Source organism: Citrus clementina, unplaced genomic scaffold (genome assembly GCF_000493195.1).
Source record: "Citrus clementina cultivar Clemenules unplaced genomic scaffold, Citrus_clementina_v1.0 scaffold_4, whole genome shotgun sequence".
Lineage (NCBI taxonomy): Eukaryota > Viridiplantae > Streptophyta > Magnoliopsida > Sapindales > Rutaceae > Citrus > Citrus x clementina.
The window spans coordinates 22,273,078-22,290,371 of record NW_006262274.1 but is presented as its reverse complement, the minus strand read 5'-3'; the positions used below and the strand labels follow the sequence as shown (position 1 = coordinate 22,290,371).

The window sequence follows — 17,294 nt, the reverse complement described above, 5'->3', positions numbered from 1 at the left end:
GTTTTTTTAACTGCATTATAAATGAATTTAAAGTAGTAGCAGTAATAATAATAATAATAATAGAATTAAAAACAAAAGAAAAAAAAAAACGACACTTGAAATTCTTAAAGACGCCCTCTTTGACAGCAATTGAAAGACAGTCACTTCACTTTGCCCAAAAAATGGTTGTTGACTCGTCTCGTCTCTTACATACCACGCGCACTGCACGCACTTTCAGAACAATTTCCTAGAAGAAGAAGAGGAATAAAATGAAAAGCAGTAATATTGCACAAGCCTTTTGACCCGCCGTCGACTCACCATCCATAAAATTGAACAAAGAAAAAAAAAAAACCTTGATAATCGGAAAAGAAGAAAGTCCGAGTTGTTTGGACTAATTATGTCACCTTCAATCGAAGAGAAACGAATCGAGGACGAGTTATCGTACCCGATTTTACTAGCGGAGCGGGTTCGCTTGGCGGTTGACGAGTCGGAGTCGTTCAAAGCGGAGTGTGCAGAAGTTGGAAAGCAAGTGGATCGGCTCTCGCAAATGCTCCGAACCGTGGTCCGGTTCACCACTCCGGCTCAGTCTCTCTACGAGCGGCCGATTCGCCGCGTAGTCTCGGAGGTCTCCAAGAATCTAGAACGTTCCCTAACCCTAGTCCGTAAGTGCAAGCGCCAGAGCGTCTTACGACGTGTCGTCACAATCGTCAGCGCCGCCGACTTTCGGAAGCTCTTGAACTTGCTCGACGCGTCCGTCGGCGACATGAGGTGGCTTTTAAGTATATTTGACTCCGAGAACGGCGGCGCCTCGGGCGGTATTGTTCTTACCCTTCCACCTATAGCTAGTAATGACCCGATGTTATCTTGGGTTTGGTCTTATATAGCGGCCATACAAATGGGCCAATTAAGTGATCGTATCGAAGCCGCCATTGAATTGGCTTCCTTGGCTAAAGATAACGACCGCAATAAAAAGATTATAGTTGAAGAGGGCGGAGTCCCTCCGTTACTAAAACTCTTAAAAGAAACGGCGTCGTCCGAGGCCCAAAGTGCGGCTGCAACGGCACTTTATAACATAGCTAACGATCAAGAGAGAGTGAGGGTTATTGTGAGTGAGCTTGGGGTTCCGACTATAGTGAATGTTTTGAGTGATTCAATTATGAAAGTTCAGATTCAGGTGGCAAGTTTGGTAGCAAGAATGGCCGAGCATGATGCATTGGCACAAGATGATTTCGCGAGGGAGAATGTGATTAGGCCACTTGTCACTTTGTTGTCTTTCGAGACATTTGTGGATGATCCGAGGGCGAATTCGGGTAAGCAGAGTATTCATACTATTGTCCAGATCAATAAAGAAATGGAGAAAAATTCATTTGTCGGTTCGAAGAATTATCGTCCATATTTGTATTCAGAGTATTGTAGTAGTAGGTCAGGGCAGAACAGGAAAGACAGAGAAAATGAGAAGCCCGAAGTGAAGATTAAGTTGAAAATTGCTTGTGCTGAGGCACTCTGGATGCTTGCTAGAGGGAGTGTGGCGAATAGTAGAAGAATATCTGAGACTAAAGGGTTACTTTGTCTGGCGAAATTGGTTGAGAAGGAACAAGGAGAGTTGCAGTTTAATTGTTTGATGACTATAATGGAGATTACGGCTGCTGCTGAGTCTAATGCCGATCTTAGACGTGCAGCTTTCAAAACTAATTCACCTGCTGCTAAAGCAGTTGTGGATCAGCTGTTGAGGGTGATTAATGATTTAGATAGCCCCACGTTGCAAATTCCTGCTATAAAATCCATTGGTTCATTGGCTAGGACTTTCCCTGCTAGGGAGACAAGAGTGATTGGTCCTTTGGTTACTCATCTTAGTCATAGAAACCAAGAAGTGGCAACAGAAGCTGCTATTGCATTGCAGAAGTTTGCTTCTCCACAGAATTTTCTTTGTATGGAGCATTCAAAGGCAATTATTGAGTTCAATGCTGTTCCGCCTTTGATGAGACTGTTAAGGTGTAATGATCGCACACAATTGCACGGATTGGTTCTGCTCTGCTACCTTGCATTACATGCTGGCAATAGTGAGGCTTTGGAACAAGCTAGGGTGTTAACTGCCCTCGAGGGGGCTGACCGTACTGTGGTGGCGCAGCATCCTGAGTTGAAAGAATTGGTGTCAGAGGCATTATATCACCTCAATCTGTATCACGCTGGAGTTCATCCTCAGAGGCAGGCTTATGCGCCTTGATGCCTTCAATGTTTATTTTTGGGTAAATTTTTGTGTTGATACATTTTTATTGGAGGGAAACAGTGGTACAGAAAACAGATTATTGGGCCGCTAAAATATAAATAGTAGTTAATCAAAGTAGAGAGTTCCCCGGCAAAGGAGTGACACATTATTTCAAAGCAAATTAAATGAATTAATACCTAGTCAGCAGCGCAGATTTTAGGGGACTTGTGGTTTATGCGGACACATTGTATTTCAGTTTCTTGTTCTATATCTTCAATTTTACTTCTGTATATGTTCAATTTAACAGTTACTTTACATACATTAGGTTACCTTTGCAGCTGGATTGACCTTAAAAGTGTATATTGATAGATGCTGCGTTTTATCTTTTGGTTTTTGTTTGTTGGCTCGTAACTGACAAACATTTGGGATCATGATGAGGTGTTCCATCATAAACCAGAAATGATCTTGTTTGATAAATGACAGTTAAATTAACTTCTGAATTGTCGGGGTACAGGGATGAGAACAAATACAGATATTTGACAAAAGCTTCAGCTCTCTCAGTCTCCAGTCTTTTATACAACCGAGGAAAAAGAGTCGAGATTTGTTGTTCATTCACACGCAAAAATTTTGCGCATCTGTAATGTAGGTCGGCAAAAGCCCCTAGAATTACAGCACACTTGTGGTTTTTGCGTTAAGACGATAATTAATTATGAGTCATCACTAACTCATGCCAGAGCCAAGCGAGCCATAAAGAAGTCGAAATTTTATAGCCATTTGTGTCCAAGCGATATCTAGTGCTTTATAGCATGGCGTTTCTACCTGCTACGGTGTCCAAGTATGAATGCTTCATAGAAAGTACCCATGGCCAGTTGATAATAAAAATGGAGCACCAAAACTCAGGTTTAATCCGGACGGAACATGCAGCAAATCATTTTGCTCCAGAAGATTTTTGGTTTTTTCATTAATATATTTGCTCAGAACTCCATGTAGCATTCGCACTAGATAATCTGCCAATGAATTCCTCCATTTGAGCTAGAAGAAAACAAGCCTGTTCTATGAGTAGATAATCCGGCAAAATCATGAAAAAATTATAAACTTTCGGGAGCAACATTCAGCACCCTCAAAGCGCGACATGGCAAGCCAATATTGAATGAATTTTCGCAGCCCTGAGCAGCAAATCTTCAATGGTTTCAAGGGCCATCAATCAATTATTATCAGAACCAACGGAAGAGATGAGGGGCAGTAACTTCCCATAATACCATTGAACCTCAGGACAAGCTATTCCACTTTACTCCATTAATGCAAATAAAGCACAACACAGAACCAGACGGGAAAAACCATAAAAAGTAACATCCAAAAATAAAAGTATTTACACCTACCAAACACCTACAAAAAAAAGCAGGAAATTATCTTAACAAAAACATAAACCGTGCTATTAACATTAGCACAGGGAACATAGAGCTTAAAGTTTATTAGGAGAAGAAAATAAGACAACAGAGCAATTATTTCTCATTGTCTAGCAGCAAACTGTATAACTAAAGTTAAGATGAATACTCTGCATAAGATCCCTAGTCATAGGAAAAGCAATAGTTATCAAGTCAATGGATAAGTCTACTGAATTTGGTCTGTATAGCCTACGCGACTAAATTAGGTCAGATTTTGCTCAGGAGCCAGTAGTGTTAAATACTTATAACTTTTGGGTCATGTTAAGGGCACTTGAGCAAAACATTTCCCTATCTTATAGAAGATTTCTAACGTCCAACAGTAAATCCATCTGATTTCTTAAGCACCATAAATTTGACTATTACACCACGTACATGTAGTTAAAAGATTCTCTAATGATTTGTCTGACCTCAAGAACAACACAACTGTAGTATAAATTTTAAGACTAAACGAAAAACAACTTCAAAGTCAAAACAAACAAAATTAGGATTTTCCACCACTAATTGCGAACAACACAAGTTCATCAGAGCTATAAAGCTAAATGCTTCTAAGAGCACGTATAATATTTATAATTTTTCAAAAACAGGATCAAAAGGGGAAGGGAAAAGATAAAAGAGGACATAGTATGTACTAACGGAGAAAACTAATGGGAAGAAAAAAAAAGCGTAAAGGAATTTAGTATAATAGCTATAAAGCCTGTAATCCATCATCAGGTCAGACTCAGTGAAGGGAAGGCATAGCACGCCAACTGTCGACGACTAACATGGCACGATCACGTGAAGTAGCTGACAGTTGTTGGAGAATTACATTCTTGACATGATCTGCTGCTGTTTCACCAGCACGTGTTGCAAGTTCTAGGTAAACCACAGCTTTCATCATCTCTCCTTCCTGCCCAAGTATCGCATAAATGTCCATCAGACTAATAGGTAAGCAATAACAAGTCAACTAAAGCACCACAGGGATGATCAGCAACAAAAAGTCGTTTTCTCAGCTCACAACTATAAATGCCTTAGTTCTTTAAAACAACAAGTTCTCACTCTTTCTGATTTGTTTTTATTTTGTTTTTACACCTTAATACAATCTCCAGTGTTCAAAGTGCTTAAAACATACAATTATATTGTGAAGATTGGAAGAAAAAAAACATTACTTTCAGTCTATCCAGAGCACTGAGAAAGGGACACATTCTCTCAGACAGTAGATGAGAAGCAAGAATGTTATATAAAGGTAAAAGATATAGATTTATACCGTAAATAGACCAAGCCCATGCTCAAGTTGAGCTTTGCCGTGACCACAATCAGCTGCTCTTTTCATCCATTTCCTCGCTTGTCTGTGACTCAGTGGCAAGCCTTCCCCAAAGGAATAGCAAAGAGAGGTGTTGTACATAGCACGCACATAGCCACCTTCAGCAGCTCTTAAATACCACCTAGCCTGAGTCAAGATAAAACATTTCAGAACAAAAGTCCCTAATAGCATCAAAAGTGGAATCCATCAGAAGTTCACATATTAAGTAGTAAAAAATAATAATACTAAAATAAAATAAAATGAAAAAAAAAAGAGAGAAAAAGTTGCTTACAGCCTCTTGAAGATTGAAATCCACTCCTCGACCTCTATGCAGGCAAAGTGCAAGTTGATACTGAGCTCGAACATGGCCAGCAATCGATGCTTGATACAACCACTTCACAGCTTCCTCTGCATTTGCAGGTTGCGCTGCACGCGACGTGATAATATTACTTTATTTGAATCATAAAATTAATTAAAACTAATCACACTAGTCAGTTAACTATGTTACCTTGCAAATAAGAAATTCCCAAATTGAACTGACCAGCTGGATCTCCAAGCACAGCGGCTTGCCGATACAAGCTAATAGCCGCCTCCTTTTTGTCCATCTCCCAATACATCAGTCCGGCGTCAACCATAGCAAGCGTGGAGCCGCGAGCCGCGCCTTTCAAGAACGAGTCGAGAGCCTTATCCAAGTTCTTGCGGACGCCTCGGCCGTGCTTGAATCGTTTCCCCCATCTTAGTAACACCATCGCCTCTCTCAACGGCCGAAGCGCGTCGTTCCATGACTTGCACACCAGCGACGCCGCTCTCAGTTGAGGCAGCGTGAATGACGCTGCGATTTTGTTCAAGACATCGAACGGTAGGCTCGCGAAATCATGACCCTCCGTTGATTTTATTGATCGTGAGCAGCTGAAGCGGCTGCGCCGTTTGATTCTAGCCTTCCGTGCACTGGCAGTGAGTTCTGGTCGGCGGTTGTCCTTCTCGGTTATCGGAAATTGAAGAGCTGTGAACCGAGAGCCGGTCGATCGATCCGGCCATGTTCTTTGCTTCATCTTCCCATTTCTGTGAACAACCGTCTGTATTCTGTAGTCGTCAAAAGTACAGTATTTGTGCTTAATTCCGTGTGGGGAAATATTCCGTGTGGCGAAATTTCTGCACCAACTCTCCGATAACTAAGTCTAAGAGTTAAAATTGTCTACATTATTGGTGTTATAAACAATAAAAAATTTTAATAAATCAATAAATGTATGTGTATTATATATGATTTGATCCCTACTTTGTCCCTATATAAGTGTCGGTTTAGTCTTTAAATTTTTTTTTTTTAAAAAAAAAGTCTAAACATTTATTCTTAAATAATTAACCTTGTACAATAATATTTTTACTAAAATTTTAAAACAATGTTTAATACCTTTCCAATAATTTTATTAATAATTATTTATAAAAAATTAATTTATCAAATTAATCCTAAAAGTAACATCATCATCATCATCATCATCATTATAATAATAATAATTTTATATTTATATCTATTTTATTTTTAGGGTTAATGCTTTTATTATCATTTCTTATAGATAAATTAATGTCCCAAAAATGTCATTGCAAGAGTATTTTTATAAAAGTAAAGAAAAAATAAGGACATGAGTGCCATATATTATTAACAAAGATGTCTTGAGATATTTTTCAAAATATAAAGACTAAATGGATACTTAGTTTAAAATATAAAAACTAAATAAATATTTATCTATAATAAACAATAAAATATTTTTAATAGATGAAGATAAAACTCACTTTTATATACACACAGAGAATGAAATTCACTTAAAATGGGCATATTTAAACAAATAAAATTTAGTTTAAAGTGAAAAAAGAACCCAAAATTCTTATTTCATTTTAAAAAAATCCATAATCGGGTATTAAATAATAATTGTTTGAATTTCATATAAACAACAATTGAATCAGAAATTCAAATAATTCAGTTTTTTGTTTTATACGTGTCTATTTTTTAAATTGACATTAATGTCTTAACTAATGACAAAAGATGAATTATTATTGGATAAATATCCACAAATCATATAATGTTTCGCATTTTATTAAAAATACAGTAAAGTTCTTTTCCTTTGCAGTTGTTCACATGAAGTTTACAAAATGTATCACTTTTTACTTTTCCATTAACACCATTAGAGTGTTTAATAGAATACTAAAAAAATAACTGTAAAAAAATTATTCATTGATTGTTATTTTGGATAATTTCGGAATGCATTATTATTTTGGATTGATGGGAATACATTGTAAACTCTAAGTTTCCCACAACTAGTTTTATATTGTTATTTTTTCATTGGTGAATCGAACTATAATGTATAAAGTTTCCTGTAATTGATTTTGTGGTTACTCTGAATGTATTTTGAGTAACTATGACCGATTCTATTAATTATTGATGAAGATAAATTATTTAGGATGGATTATACGAATAGAAGTTCTTAATTCATGTTGTAAATGAGCTAAACATTAGCTAAAGTACTTATTTCGGTGATTTTACATCTTTAAATTAGTAGATTTGATGAGTTTATATAATTGATTTGTAGTAGTATTGGTCCCAACAACTACAAAATGATTTTGTGTCATTTAAATATGATTTCAATGGTCATTTTATGTTTGGGGAGTAAAATATTCATTTTGTTAATATTCTGCTAAATCCTTTAATGGAAAAGTAAAAATGTTAGACACTTTGTAAAATTCAGGTAGAGAGTTGCAAAAGAAAAAAAAAATGGTATACTTTTGATGAAGTACAAAACATCAAGTAATCGATAAATATTTTCTTATTATTATTATTTACGGTTTCCTGCCAAATAAAGCTTAATTATTTTTATCTTTTATACAAATAAGTTACTTATTGTATATAATTCAATAAACTCAATTTATTTTATCAAATTATTCAACTTAGAAATGAATTTTTAGCATGCCAGTACAAGTTATATAAATGCAAGTTCATTTTTTTAAAAAATAAAATTTATTTTTAAAAAGTATTTAAATAGAAATTTAAAAGATATAACTATAGCTTTTCGAATAGATATCACATTTAAAGAATATGCATTTAGATTTAGCTCAATTTACATTTAAATTTATTTACGTTAAAAAAATCCACTTAATAATCACACAATTTTTTTTAAAGGTATGAATGCAGATAAAGTCTAAAGTTTTGTTTGGTATATCTTTTCAAATAATTTTTTTAAGTAAAATTTTTATTAGCATAACTTTTATAAGCAGAGTTTTCATTGAAAAATTTTAATTGTTTGATTATCAATGAGAATTTTTATTAAAAATTATAAAATTACTTTAATAGTCATTTTTTTAAGTTGTGTTATAAAATAATTAAATAAGATTGTCAAATAAGTAAAAAATAATCTAGGCATTTTAACATTTAAAAAATAATAATCTCTACTCTCAAAATCCAAAAAATTGCGTTGTTGCCAGTAAAAGCAAAATAATTTATTTAATTTTCAAAGGATCTATGAAAAAAAAGCCAAACAACAACAAAATATTTAAAAAGAGTTTATGAGATTAAATGAGTACTTATGACTATTAGATAAATCTTACTAAACATGCACTAAATAATGAGCATTAAAAGCAAATCATTCGGGTTCCTATCCTCCAATGATCTAATCACAACCTGGTCTTTTTAAGATCCATTAAAATATGGTATTATTATATATTTTTTTAATACTGATTACAGTATTACACAGATATTTATAACTGCTATTACAACTGATATTACATTAATATTTAAAATTAGATATACATAACTGAAACTTACATTATTATATTAAATTCTATAAAATACATGCTCAGGTAAATAACCCTTACAGATGAGGGATGTTTATACTTTACTTACATTTCGTAAGGGAGAAATACTTAATAAACCGCACAATCATGCATAATGCACCTTTTTATTCCCCTAAAAATTCTACACTTCTTTTTTTTTTTTTTTTTGAAAACTCCACGAAACCCTCTCTGTCTCTCTCCAGATTAAGGCTTCACAAATTCTTTAAAAAAAAAATTGTGTCTTCACAAATCACAAATGAAAACATTAAAATCGCTTAAAATGCTATTAAGGTAGGAAGCCCAAAGTTGAGTTAAATTTGTGATAATCGCTAAGGCAGTATTAATCCAACGTCAATCTCTTCATTATTGCAATGAGTGACATTCTTATGTCAATAATTTGAATTTTTTAAATCGATGGTTATATGTGGAGATGATGTTGTTATAGTAAGTAAACAGAGGGAATAGTTCATTTATTTCTTTAATAAGTTCACAATTTTCTGATGCCCACCATGTGTTTGATAAAATGTTGTATTAATATGTTCTATGCTTAAGCTGCTGAAGTACATTCTTTTCCCACTATGCTTCACTTATTCAAATTGTATTTTGAGTATGAATTCATACAAACTTAACAGAACAAAGGACAAAACTATAGTGAAATCAAGAAGAATTACTACTGATGCAGAAATCTAGTTAACTAGAAAAATAAATAAATAGGAAGGTATGATAAATAAGGCATAGAATCTAACGTAATTCAATCTTTTGGTTTGCGTTCATGAGAGGAATACAAAACTTTCAATAACATTAAATTCATATTCAAACTCCTTTTAGTTATTTATAACACGTATGATTAGGATAATACTTTAGTTCTATTCCTCTCTCTATCTTTGAAGATCACACTTTTAGAATTTTCCTCATTTGGAGTTTTGTTGAGCTCTAGTTAGTTAGGCATCGGACCCACAATTTCATGGGGTCAGGGGCGAAGCTAAAGGGTGGCTAACCCGAGCTACAGCCTGGGTGAGATTTTTGAAAATAATTTTTTAATTAATTACATAAATTCCCTAGTTTGCATGCCTAATTTGAAATTTTTGAGTAAGACCCTATAATTGAAGAAAGTCTTCCTAATCAACTGTTAGTTTATATCAAATGTGTTATGGACAATTGCCAATTGGTAGCTTGCATGCCTGGTATGAATAGTAATTAAAAAAATTTTAACCCGACCTAAAAATTGGTGTTAGCTTCGTCCCTACATGGGGTTGTAGTGGTTTTCTACTAAAGGACTAATGGCTCTGCTGTAATACTTTTCTAACTTATTCACGATTCTGCTATAGGATTCATGGCACTAGCATCTCTTCTTTGACTTTCATGACCCTGGTCCATGATTCATGGCATCAGGGTCTCTTATTTGATTTTCATGACCCTGATCTAGGATTTTATGGCATCAGGGTCTATTCTTTGACTATCCTTGACTTTGCTGTAAGATATTGATCTTGATGCATTATTTATGTTCTTTAACATTCTTTTGACATGTTGTAGAATATTGATCCTACTTTACGCGGCACTATGATCTATTTTTTTTTTTTTTACTTTCATGACTTTGGTGAAGGATTCGTGACATTAGGATCTTTTCTTTGACTTTCAAAACCTTACTGAAGGATTTATAGCATCGGCACCTCTTTTTTTCACTTTCATGACCTTGCTGCAGGATTCATGACTCTTGCATGCTTTAAATCGGTAACAGTTCGTTTTCATTTTTTATCCGGGTTTTTTTTTTTAAAGTTCTATTAAAATCAGAACCGATTCTACCCTGCTGAGACATCTACCCTTAGTTTTAAGGAATTAAAACATGTGAAAAATAATTAATAAAAAAACAATTTCTGGCTATTAAAATTTAATAAAACAATGTATAAATAGATCTTTAAATAATAATAATAAATTAGATAGTAATCAAATTACAAGAGAATCTGAACGCATTTGACCATTTGATCATGCCTCTGCGCAGAATCCATTTTACACCCAAAACGAAATGCTCTCTGAAATCTGAGCCGTGTGATTTGCCGATTCTTAATTATTTTTCCTTTCGAAAAAGTTCTGCATTTCACACGTGAACTGAAGCTCTAATATTTATTTACAATTAAGTTGTGTGATAGTAGGATTTTGGGAAACAATAACACTTGCATCCTCGTACCAAACAAAGACCCAAGAATAAACGATCATATCACATGAAAGATGAAACGCACGGTAATAGACGAACTGAAAGCCCGCGAGACTCTGCTTTGTTTCATAGTTCATACTTTTGATGCAGGCAAGCAAAGAACCGTTTGCTGTTCAAAACACGTCCCTCCTTTCACGGGACCTTGACCATTTGAACAAGACTCTAATGAAGGAGAAATACACAGATTATATATAATATATTAAATTAATATTTAACCAATAGAGCTTCAATTAAAGAATTATAAATTATTTGAAGAAATATAAAAACTAAGACCAGTCAAAGTTACTGCTGGCTCTCATCTCATATTCTCATAGACTGAGAATGTGAGCTGTCTTGTGCGTCCCTTACAAAACCCACTGGATTTTTTGTGTCAGCACCGGCACCAGGGGCCAGACTGAACACTGGACCCCCTGGATCGTCCCCCCACTCTAAAATACACTTAACTGGACTACTTGTAGTTGTCTTTCCCCTTCGCACATTTGTTTGATCTTCGAACCAGAGGTGTTCTTTGCCGTTCACATGGCCCACCAAACAGACCAATCACACAGATAGTCGCCGGAAGACGGCAAATAACTTCTGTCTATTGCGCCAATCAAACAGAGCCCCGATGGCCATGTACGCTGTATTTGCCGGAGTTATTGTTGTCAGCTTTTATGAGAAGGAATTGCTTTTCCTTAAATTCCTTCTCGGAGGATTTAATTTTGCACTTTCTTTTCAACATTAATGGGTACGGTAATTTCATTAACTCCGTTTGATTTTGGTTTTGAATCCAAGGTAGGAATAAATTGAATTCTCGATTTTGCTTTGCACTAATTGGGTAGGTATCACGTGATGTATCTGTTTCTATTAATTCAAATTTGCCTATATTTGCTTCATTATGGCTCTCATTCAAACGAACTTCTCAACATGTGTCTAGATTTGCAAGACAAATTTAGTTGTGATGATGTGGGCATGTCAAAAGAAAATTGTATACCTTACGTGCTGGGGAAAAATTAATAATTAATAATCAGTGGTGTTGTTAAAGTCAAGTCGCAAGAATTTAATATATAAATACAAACAAACATAGCCTAAATTTTCAAGATAGAAGAATATATTACGTGGTTCAAGGAGTAACGCCCATTTGAAACCTGAGCTCTAGGGATGGCAATGGGCACTGCCCGCAGCGGGTTTGCCATTACCAAACCCAAACCCGCACAAAATTTAAATTACCAAACCCACCCGCAACCCGCAGCGGGTTTTAATTTTTTTACAAAAACCCACCCGCAGCGGGTTTTAATAATTACCAAACCCGCAATGGTATCCAGCGGATTTTTCGCGGGTTTCCGTATTTAAAATCACAAATGTTTAATATATAAATTTATAATAATAACCTCAAATTCCATATAACATACTTAATTTTATATTTAAACAATGTAAATGAAAAATTAAAATTTCCACATCAATTCAACACAAATTCTCAAATTTAAGTATAAATTACACAAATCCATTTAAAAAACACAAAATAGTATCTAAAAATAATAATTACATTTCATATTATCATTTAAAACAAGCTCCAAGAGAAGATATTTATTTCATTCACCACCATAAGCACCCATCCAACACAATGCCTATAATAATAATTAATATTAATATTTTCAAATGCTAATTCGAAGGAAAATGCCTTTAGTTTTCTTTAGATTATGACTTTAGAATAGGATATAGGCCACATACACAACTTTGAGCCTTTGGCTATTTGGTAATTTAATTAATGACATTATTTTTTTTATACATTTTTAGATTAAAATTAAATTAAAAATATTTGAAAAAAATATTGCGGGTTTAGTGGATATCCATGCGGGTATCCACCGGATATAAGGTTAATACCAAACCCACCCGCATCCATGTGCGGGTTTTAATTTATAATACTAAACCCGCCCGCAACGGGTAAAATTACCCGCAACGGGCGGGTTTTGGCGGGTGGGTTTGGGCGGGTTTGCGGGTTTGCGGGTACAATTGCCATCCCTACCTGAGCTCATTAATTCCTCGGCATATAGCACATAATTCATCAATAAAGAGATTAACTGTTCCCTTGTCTCCCTCAAAGATAAAACACAAAACATAACATAAAGGAATTTAAAGAGCATCCGGTAATTGCATATAACACACACGATCCCTTGGGCACCCTTTTTTTCTGATCTGCCAATAATTGGCACTTTTTTAGTATTAAAGTAACCGCAAGTAATCTAATCCATAGTGCCCCACCACATGCCAAGTAAGATATTAGCCCCAGTGGGGGGCTCCCATCCCAAGACATATTTGTTTAATACTGTACAAACTTAAAAAAATAAACCCTAGCTATCCAGATTAGGTGAACTTCCCCTCTGTCTCCTCTTAAACATATCGTTTATTCGATCACGCACATTCTCCGGCTAATTAATAAACTAATGGGGGTTTTCACCTTTTTGATGATAAACATTCCATTCCGCATAGTTTTTGCCTATTCAAATGGCAATAATATAACCAATGGAACTTTGGTCCAATGAAAAAAGCCTTGCACTTACAATGTTGAGTGTAAGGGTTCGAACTTCCATAAGAGCATTATGGAGGTTAGTTTTATGGACATATACTTCAGTGTATCAATGTATGATGGTGGTCCCAATTATATAGTATGATTGTAAATATTAATTGTAATGTCTGATGTAATGTGAGTAATATTTGTCTATAATAAACTTTAAAAAAATGGCAATAATATGTAAGTGGGTTTGTCAATTATTGGTCTGTTAACTTTGAGCTCAACAGTGTTAAAATAATTAGGTCCATTCAAATCACATAGGATTCTAATCCACAACTCGGCACATGTAATTTGTCCATATTTCTTGGGTTATCACAAAAGCAATTAGGGTCGGAGAACCTTCCTTCCCAGCCTATCATAAACGTCCGAGGTGGGTTGGGGGTCGTGTGTGGGACACAGTGAGACTCTGAAACTCTTTCAAGTGATCTCAAAAGAAGAAGACGAAGGCTTAAGGGGCGGAGGGTTGAGGCCTGAGACATCAGCAGATTAAAAGGTGGTGGGTCTATGGCTTGGCTTAAGTCAATCATCCATGCGAGCTTCCGTGCAGCATCTTTCTTTCTCTCTTTGAAAAGGATTTATCTTTAGTTCTTTACTTTGGCTTTGCGTTTGACAAACTTTTGGCCTAGCTAGCTACTTAATTAATTAGGTTGATGTTGACTTCACTTGCATTTGTCAATTAATCCCACTGCTACGCCTGAACAATAATCAATTAACTAGAACAGTCTCGTACTAGAAACCCAGATCTTCAATTACCATATCTAGCTTAAAAATTGTTGGCGTACATACTTAACTAGTAGCAAATACAAAGCGTCGCCATTAATTAGCCACCAAGTGTAAGTACTCTTCTTGTAATATTTCTGTCACACATCGGCAAGACAGTACACCGAAGCATGAAGGACAAAAGCTCTATTCTACTACGTTAAGTGATCATAGCCAGTGAAAGAAAATAACTAAAGAACTCATAACAATTAAAGTCAGCTAAAAGAGTCAATTTTATTCACCTAAATATAAATTAACCCTGTACATACTCCGATCCTACAATTTCCACTGCAAAAGTACCTAATTAAAACAAAGGACAAGTAGTAGTAGTAGTTCGATGAGAAGAAAAAGAGAAAAAAAAAAGAAGAAAGGAGCAGCCACTACGGCAGATTAATTAATTAACCATAAAGGGCAAATACTTGAAAAGCGATTCTAAATAAGTAGATGATCAGTTAGCCCTTTCAACATGGCGTATAAAGACAGATTCCAAATCTGGAGGAGAAAAGAACTCTCTAACGCCACTATAATTACACTTCAAAGAAGACTTTCGCTTCCTTGGAGCCGCTGGACACGTCAGCTTCGCCGGAATTCTAGCATCTTCACTCGTAGGAGTCGTCGAAAGCTCTTCGTCAGTACCGCTGTCTACTTCCTTATCAACGGCTGTGGGAACAGGGTTCGTGTATATAGGCTTTAAAGGAGCACGTAACGGAATTCCTGCAATCACCCATCTTTTTCCTTCGGATTCTAGCCCTCCGTCAACTTGAGGCTTCCCTGATAACCCCATATCTTGGAGCAAAGCAACCAACCAGCGGTAACTTATCAAGTGCTATAACAGAGAATAAGGAATAAAGAGCACAGAATAAAGATAGGCTCTTTTTTTTTTTTTTTTTCTCCCCCCTTGCTTCTTTCTTTTTGTGAAGGGATTGGAAGAGAATCAAGAGAAACCAGAAGGAAAGTGTTAGGGTTGGTGATAGAGAAAAAGATACAAGTGAAAGAATGAAAAGAAAAAAACAATAAAAAAGGGGTTTTTTTTTTGGATTTGGGTTTCTGCTTCAGTGAAAGTGCTTTTAAGAAGCTATAGCATACGAGGGGACATGACTCGTGAGAGAAAGCTAGAGGTAATGCAATAGGGTTTAAATACAAAGAAAGAGTAATGTTCAATGTTCAATGTTTCAATGCTTCAAATGTTCTGCCTGTACCAATCACAAGGAGAGAGAAAAAGAGAACCCGAGGAAACTCGTGACATAAGCTGAGACGGCATAATTTTTATTTTAAATAATTGATACTAATTTATAATATAATTTCACTTTTTGAAGTTGAAATAACAAGAGGGGCGTGGGTGCCCGTGAAAATGGCTGACCGCGGGCAGCAGTAGGGGATTGACTTGGATTTTGGCGCCAAATCTTTTAGGCGGGGCCATGGGGATCATCAACAGTCGTTGTTAAAATATGCTCATTATTTTCCATTTTTTTGACATCATTGGTGCTTCGATTTTCTGATTTTTCTACCCTTTGCATGTAATATTTCCTGATAGTGACGTGGCGTTTTGCACGTGTAGGCTGACTCAGTACCTACATACGTAATATAGCTATAGGGTTAGGAATTTTAGATATTTGACAATAATTAATTTCGAGAAATTCTTGATATTCTGAGTCAGGGTGGCATTTACATACTCGAGTTTTTATATAAATTTAAATATTTTTTAACAATATTTTTCCTCATTTTAAAATTACGTCGAATAATTCGTGAATCTGAAATTTATGAAGTACATCCTTATATATCTTATTAGTAAATAAAGAAGGAAAAAAAGGTGTAGATACAGTAGCATAAATGGCCATGAAAATTACGGGGAAAAAAATGAAAAGTAATTTCACATCCAAAAGCAACTTTACCGTAAGAAAAATGTTTGGTATAAAAAAACACGAGAGAAAAATGAGAGAAACAATAAAAAAAAAGATAGAGAGAGAACGAGTGAGTAGAAAGAGAGAGTAAAATTTTCTCGTGTTTCTCTAACACTATTCAAGCTGCTTGTGTTCAGTCTATTTTGCTAGGAATTTGTGCGAATATTTCTATCCTTTCCCTTAAAGCATAGTACTTGGCAATTTTAATATTTATAATTTTATATATTAAAATTTGGCCCCGCCCTTAAATAAATCTATGAACTTTGTTCAGATAGTTACCTGAGGCTGTAACCAAGGTACCCCAAAATCCGGCACCAGAGATGGTTGGAATTTTTTTTTTTTTTTGGGTGTCGTTGGACGGAATTGAGGTCATGAGGCACGGTACCTTAAGGTCAACTAGTTGGTCATGTTATGCGATGGTGCAATTAAGATGTCTAAGCTCAAAGAACCATGTCTATTTCAAACTAATTATGAGGGGGAAAAAAAAAAAAAAAAACTATAACATGAACTTTTGATTATGTTTTGAATTAAATTGCGGCGTGACTATTGACTCTATCAAAATACTTTCTACACCCGATATTTTTATAAAATTCTTATTATCAAAATATCTATTAACAATTTAACACGATCATTTTTAAGGATGGGACAAAAAAAAATCTAGGAAAAAATGAATTGATAGTTACAGATTTTTAGACACGGCTCTCGAATCATAAGAATTCCTAAAACAATAAACGATTAAAATCAAGTTAAAAAAAAAAAGAATTTTATTTGATGATTTAGGATCTATTAAATTTATTAAGAGTGCTTGTTTTTGTCGTTCTTTTGGACAAAAAAAAAACTAATTTTGTATGATTGGCGTGATGAATTTAACGTGAATTCCTTTTTTGCACTTCTACTGTGATGCGAGCAATGAAATAAGGCAAACTCTATCTTACATGCATGTAAGATAGGGGATCCCATGAAATAAATCTGTCCAATTTATGCAATTCCTTGTATGGTTAATTTGAGGTCTGCTTGACTGGTATCTACTCCTTTATTCTTATCAAGTCTTCGTGTTGCAATAGATTTACAATACTTTCAATACCATTATAGTTGCAAATACAAAAATGATTGTGGCTAATCCCATTACTCTCTCTTTAAGCC

The 17,294-nt window shown here is 35.0% G+C and overlaps 3 protein-coding genes across 4 annotated transcripts; 1 reads left to right on the top strand and 2 right to left on the bottom strand.

Moving 5' to 3' along the window:
- Window positions 1-93: 93 nt before the first annotated feature.
- Window positions 94-2,599, top strand: LOC18045582 (ARM REPEAT PROTEIN INTERACTING WITH ABF2). Its single transcript, XM_006438220.2, has one exon. It carries the CDS (start codon window positions 377-379, stop codon window positions 2,201-2,203), a length of 1,827 nt encoding a protein of 608 aa, XP_006438283.1. The 5' UTR covers window positions 94-376; the 3' UTR covers window positions 2,204-2,599.
- Window positions 2,600-4,065: 1,466 nt separating this feature from the next.
- LOC18044724 (F-box protein At1g70590) lies at window positions 4,066-6,112 on the bottom strand. 2 transcript variants are annotated; one of them, XM_006438218.2, is made up of 4 exons: window positions 5,418-6,112; window positions 5,202-5,335; window positions 4,874-5,056; window positions 4,066-4,516 (listed from the first exon to the last, which is right to left on the bottom strand). In XM_006438218.2, exons 1-4 carry the CDS (start codon window positions 5,959-5,961, stop codon window positions 4,349-4,351), a joined length of 1,029 nt encoding a protein of 342 aa, XP_006438281.1. In that variant the 5' UTR covers window positions 5,962-6,112; the 3' UTR covers window positions 4,066-4,348. The 2 variants fall into 2 exon arrangements, with proteins under 2 accessions (XP_006438281.1, XP_006438282.1); XM_006438219.2 differs by having other exon boundaries at window positions 5,202-5,317.
- An 8,222-nt stretch (window positions 6,113-14,334) lies between these two features.
- On the bottom strand, window positions 14,335-15,446 carry LOC112099260 (cyclin-dependent protein kinase inhibitor SMR6-like). Its single transcript, XM_024186507.1, has one exon. It carries the CDS (start codon window positions 15,032-15,034, stop codon window positions 14,699-14,701), a length of 336 nt encoding a protein of 111 aa, XP_024042275.1. The 5' UTR covers window positions 15,035-15,446; the 3' UTR covers window positions 14,335-14,698.
- Between the last annotated feature and the right edge of the window lie 1,848 nt (window positions 15,447-17,294).

Excerpts from the sequence above, each read along its gene's own strand:
- LOC18045582 (XM_006438220.2), top strand. The coding sequence starts at position 377 with ATGTCACCTTCAATCGAAGAGAAACGAATCGAGGACGAGTTATCGTAC.
- LOC18044724 (XM_006438218.2), bottom strand. The coding sequence starts at position 5,961 with ATGAAGCAAAGAACATGGCCGGATCGATCGACCGGCTCTCGGTTCACA. Across the intron at positions 5,336-5,417 it reads GGGAATTTCTTATTTGCAAG|CGCAACCTGCAAATGCAGAG; the intron begins GTAACATAGTTA and ends CGTCGCGTGCAG. Across the intron at positions 4,517-4,873 it reads ATGGGCTTGGTCTATTTACG|GAAGGAGAGATGATGAAAGC; the intron begins GTATAAATCTAT and ends ATACTTGGGCAG.
- LOC112099260 (XM_024186507.1), bottom strand. The coding sequence starts at position 15,034 with ATGGGGTTATCAGGGAAGCCTCAAGTTGACGGAGGGCTAGAATCCGAA.